We start from the raw sequence: 5,423 nt of genomic DNA, 5'->3' as shown, positions 1-5,423 counted from the left end.
CATCACGATTGGAGAAAGATGCGGCAAGGAGGAATCACTTCAGTATAAATGGATTATTTACAGTATTTAATGTGATGTTACCCGCGCTTTCTGACTGATATAAACTGATAAGAATGGGTGCGGTAGTGAAAACCTTCATGTGACTCTTTCCTCACGCAACATCTTACGACAAAATATGTGTAACTTCAAAGTGAAAAACTACAGTCTCCAATAAACAAAATATTCCAACCACATACTCACTGATATGAGACACACTAACATCTGTTTATCCATCCTCTAAACCTGTGTGTAAGGTCGTGCATGGGGAGGTTTCCTTACTATTTAACATTATATAGAAGTGCGTTGTGGTATTACTAAATAAATGTGTGTGTCTTGGGCAAATGAATCCCAGAACAGCCCTCTGTCTGTTATCTCTCAGTGCAGAGGAAAGCATGAGAACCTCAGATAGATAACACTGTAACCGTCATACTTTTATACATGTCCAGCCTAGGACACGTCATTTGAGACAATTTTATAGATGGTTACATAAAAAATATAGATTGGGTTCATTTGAATCAGAAAAGTAAAACTGTCCAGCTGTCAGATTATTGCAAAATGAAGTAGGCTCCAATGATAAACTCTGCCAACATGGAAAAGTACCTTTTAGTTTTCAATATCTCACATATGAGAGTTTGTTTCATGGTTGAAAAAGTTGAGTTTGCCGCAATACTGAAATACTTCAATCACGTCCAATTTTCAAATAATTGCGCTTTCACGGTAATTTGGACATAAGTAGCCGAGACTGGTGAAATCAGAGATTTTTTCCATTATTAACCAATGTAGTGTTCCTTTTTTTACTGCAAGGAAGATATTCAACTAAATGCAGCTGGAGAAAATAGAAAGAAAGAAAAAACACATCGAGTCTGATAAGTGAGATCATTTATTGTTATGGTTTCATTAAATCTAGGTTATTTAACTGTTGCTGATACCAAAAGCTGTACTGTATTATTGTAAATAAAAAACCTGGCACGAATAGATGGCAAATGAAAACGGAAATCAGTCATCTTTAACGATTTCCAAAATAATAAATAATGGTTGAAATTGAGTTGTTCTTGTTTAATTCATGTTTACAGCTATCATTGAACAATATTAGGATTAAGTGTAAGATTGACGGATACAGTATAAAAGACATTTTCTGCCGAATGATCAATAGTGTGTCAGCAACAATAAAGATGTCATTCCCACTGTGGAGGATGGAAAAATTAAATCACAAACACACAAAAACAAACAAACAAACATAAATCATGACATATGTTTTAGTATAATATATCAGCAAATGCCGTCTTTCCCATTTTCTGGAATTTTTGGTGTTCAGTGTATGTTATACACAATCAACAGCATTTGTGGCATAACGTTTGAAAAGTAATTTCAATTTGTCCCTCATTTGTGTTCCTGCAATTGAAATGAAAGTGAACGGGTCCTGTTTTTGGAGGATTTAAAAGTAGAAAAGTGCATACATTCATTCTTCTTTTAAAACTATTACTTGATCTGTAACATTGCTTAAATCATGATTTTACAGTCATTTAAGGGTTGCATATTGCATAGCATTATTGTGTCATGATTATGAGATTGTAAAACTGGATATTGCCTTACACATTAATAGGATAACAAGTAATTTTTTTCCACACTAAAATCATGTTAATAATGTACACTGCTTATGTCCTGTGGCCATACCATCAAAAGATTGAGCATTTTAATGTTTAAGAATTGGCCACATTCACTTTCCATTGTAAATTTCTAACTGTAATTCAGTTTTTTTTTTTAAAAGAGAGACATGGAGAATTATGCCAAAAATGCTGTTGAAAGATACATTTGCACAGATTCTAAAATGTTCCTTAAAATCTGTTCAAAATAAGTAGCAACTTTAGTGAATGTTTTATCCTCTTCAGCCTCACCAGGTTTATATATAAAGCATTATTTACAAAGAATATTTACTTATTGTTTGTGTATGGTCACTTTAGCAGGCAAGATAGTGATGGGTGTGCTCTGGAGGCCTGGGCCAAAGATGGGGAACAGCTTTCCATTGAACTTATCATTGTATGTACATAGGTGCTTGTTGTTGCCTGTATCCCAGAAGGACACCTCTCCCTTCTCCATATTGACCTTTACCCTGATAGTTTCAGGCCTTCTCTCTAGAGTCAGCTCAGTGCGTGGAGTGGTCAGTGCACTGTAGACTCCTTTACTCAGACCGATGGTCCACACTCCAGCTTTTGTTGTTACTGTGAACTTTCTCTTCCGAACCACTGACTCCTTGCATACTCCTAAGATCCATTTGGGGTGGTCAGCCACACGGACCTCCCAACGGTGGCGCCCTGAGGAGAAACCCTCTGAGCCAAGGACAAAAACACAGGGATCAAACCTCTCAGGGTTGTCTGGGAAAGTCTGTCTTTCCAGACTCTGCTGCACACTGGAAAAATCAGGAGATATGGAGAGCCAGGGCGAGACTGTGTTGGGATCCAGGATTACAGGCACTGCAGACAAATCAATGTTACAGTGACCCACAAAGATCTCAGAGTTAATCTTACATATATTTTTCATAAGGTAAAAAGTGCACTCACAACATGTGACATGAGTCAGCATCTGCTCCCAGACTTTGTAACCCAAAGCACCTACATGCAAGGCCATGTTGATGAGTGCTCCTTGAACCTTCTTTGGTTCCTCACTAGTCCACTGGGTTCTGTGACAGACATCAATGCAAATTTGGCATGTGGCCCAACAGAAGGTTGCTTTCTTTAAAAAAGTGACTTCTTTGTGAGCTTTGCAAAAGTACATGGATACTACTTTTATGCATAAACCCTACCCCTATTGTATATCCACGGAGCACTTGAAATATATGGCATGAGTCACCAAGGATAATTCTGTGATCATGTTTGTCTCTATTCACTATGGACAAGCAGGGCATTTTCATCAATCATTGATTAATTATATTTTTCAGTCATTTAAATTTTTGAATGAACTATCCCTTTAAGATGAATTAAGAAACTAGACATTCATGTTGACTTTAATAACATAATTGATGTGTAGAACAAAAAAAATGCATTAGTGTGAGTAAATATTACTTATTTATAGTGGAGAAGAAGGAAGGAAGAAATTCATAGCAAAGCAGAACTAAGAAACACTTGATAAAATGGCACATACCGTCTTTTTAGCTTCTGGAAATTCTGTGAAAGAAGAAAAGTTGACTTATAAGAGCTGAATGTGGGACATGTCTCATTTATTTATCAGTTATGTTAAAAGTGTGAGAAAACCCAGTCAGTATGAATATAAAAACTCAACGACACGATTTCATGTCAAGTCCTCTTCTACACTTGCCATATTTAATCTAGGTTGAAGATATTTCTCAGCATTGTCCATTAAAAATGCAATTCATCAATACAATGACTGGAATACACATAATATGAAAAGTATGCTTTTCATTTTTGACTTAAAGTTCATTCAGATTTTTTTGGTAGGGGCTTGAGGCATAAACAATGACCTGACATGAATTTGAAAGGAATTCGACACGACAGAATTCAGATTTTTCATCATTCAGATGAAAAGAATTTTCATCATTTTTCATTTTTCATCATTCAGATTTTTTTGGTAGGGGCTTGAGGCATAAACAATGACCTGACATGAATTTGAAAGGAATTCGACACGACAGAATGAGCGGACACTTTTCAGACAGTGAATTTAAACTTATCGTGAAAAGACGTTCAAAGCCATATGAAACCAGCATGAATAGAAAAAATAATTTAGGCACGTGCGCTCTAAACTAATTTTTTTGTCATTGATCCACCAGTGATTAGTCCAAAGGATTCTGCCTGTAATCTAAATATTGAAAACAACACTTCATCAGACCTGTTAAAATACCTGGATGCAAATGTGAATCCTGTTTACAAATGGTAAACACAGAGTTAAGTTTTAATTATTATCAGGGAAACATATAAAAGCTATAAAAAATGTACCTGAAGGAAAGTCAAATCCTCAGCTCCCATTTCCCTCTTTACTGACTGAATCAGTTCTGCAAGAGCCGTGATATCACGACTGATGGTTTCAATCTTCTCATTCACCATTAGCTTCTTCTCATTTTCTTCTCTATACAACGCATGTATTCTAGATGACTCCTCATCACGTAAGACCTGATGGAGTCTTTCAAACTCTTCTTTGATTTGTTTCTCTGCATCCTTAGTCTGGTTCTGCAACAATATAGACAAGCAGAATGATAATTAGTTCTAAATTAGTAAGATTTGACAGCATTTTATGCATTTGGCCTTAAAAAAAAAGTTTACGGAGACTGCTTACCTCAAGAAAGGAGATGGTTTCTCTATATCTTTTTTTCATTCTTTTAAAGGAGTCCTGCTTACTTTCCAGTATTTTGATTTTCATGTTAAGCTCATCCTATAAGACACTGCACGTTAGAAATGTGTATTTATGTATTTCAATAAAAAGGTCACTATTAATTTCAGTAGCTGTAACACGAAGTGAGTTGTTTTTTATACCACAGTGGGGGAAAAGCAATAAGTTCACCTTGCAGAAAGGCACTCCTTGCTCTATAGGCACCAGCTCGTGTCCCGGATGAAGAGTCACGCACTCGACGCAAACGGGTTCCTCGTCTTTAATGCAGAAGAGCTGGAAGGGCCGCTGGTGCAAACCACAGATAACCTCATCTATACCACTGCCCTGTCCTCTCCAGTTCCTCTCCTTCTTATAGGACACGCAGGTGTTTTTTAGTGCGCGGTTGGGGATCGGGGTCTCTCCGTCGCAGCATTTTCGGCACATCGGGCACTGCCGCTTGGACTGGTTCTTCCAACTGCCCTCCAGGCATTCCTGACAGAAACTGTGGCTACACGAGAGCAACACGGGCTCCTTAAAAATGTCTTTGCACACAGGACACGTTAAGTCTGACTCTAGAAGAGATGGCCTGTCTGTGATATCTTCGTCACTGTATTCTGCCATGTTGTAGCTAGCTAACTTTCGCTTTCATTAAACGGCAGTTTTCTCAGCCGAGTTTAAAAGACGTTTAAATATCGCAAAGCGATTTAACACATTATCCCTTCTTCGTTTAAAAGGTTAAGTTTGTTGTTTAAAAAGAAAGAAAGAAGCGATTTGTTAAGGAAGAGACGTTCTACCTGTTTTCGTCTTATTTCTATCAACTTCCGCGTTATGTGACGGAGCATAGTAGGGTTGCCAGGATTTCACAAGAAACCCCTCAAATCGCCACTAAAAACTAACACAATCGCGTTCCTGGGGGTCTCCAGTTAAAAAATCGCGTTCGGTGGGGTAAAACACGGGGTTTTGTTCGGGGTTTCCCTGTGAAAATTTGGATTCTGCGGACATGAAAAACAACCCGCGGGCGGCAAAATTGTAAAAGTAGCCTAATTTCGCGGGAAAAACCGCGTACT

At 37.6% G+C, this 5,423-nt stretch overlaps 1 protein-coding gene across 1 annotated transcript; it reads right to left on the bottom strand.

The window, feature by feature from the left end:
- Window positions 1–901: 901 nt before the first annotated feature.
- On the bottom strand, window positions 902–5,388 carry trim35-28 (tripartite motif containing 35-28). Its single transcript, XM_052578122.1, has 6 exons — window positions 4,549–5,388; window positions 4,324–4,419; window positions 3,987–4,217; window positions 3,178–3,200; window positions 2,598–2,716; window positions 902–2,510 (listed from the first exon to the last, which is right to left on the bottom strand). The coding sequence occupies exons 1-6, from the start codon at window positions 4,975–4,977 to the stop codon at window positions 1,975–1,977; spliced, it is 1,434 nt and encodes a 477-aa protein (XP_052434082.1). The 5' UTR covers window positions 4,978–5,388; the 3' UTR covers window positions 902–1,974.
- Between the last annotated feature and the right edge of the window lie 35 nt (window positions 5,389–5,423).

Source organism: Carassius gibelio, chromosome B16 (genome assembly GCF_023724105.1).
Source record: "Carassius gibelio isolate Cgi1373 ecotype wild population from Czech Republic chromosome B16, carGib1.2-hapl.c, whole genome shotgun sequence".
NCBI lineage: Eukaryota > Metazoa > Chordata > Actinopteri > Cypriniformes > Cyprinidae > Carassius > Carassius gibelio.
Note: the sequence above shows the minus strand (reverse complement) of the source record. Positions and strands in the feature narration are given on the sequence as shown.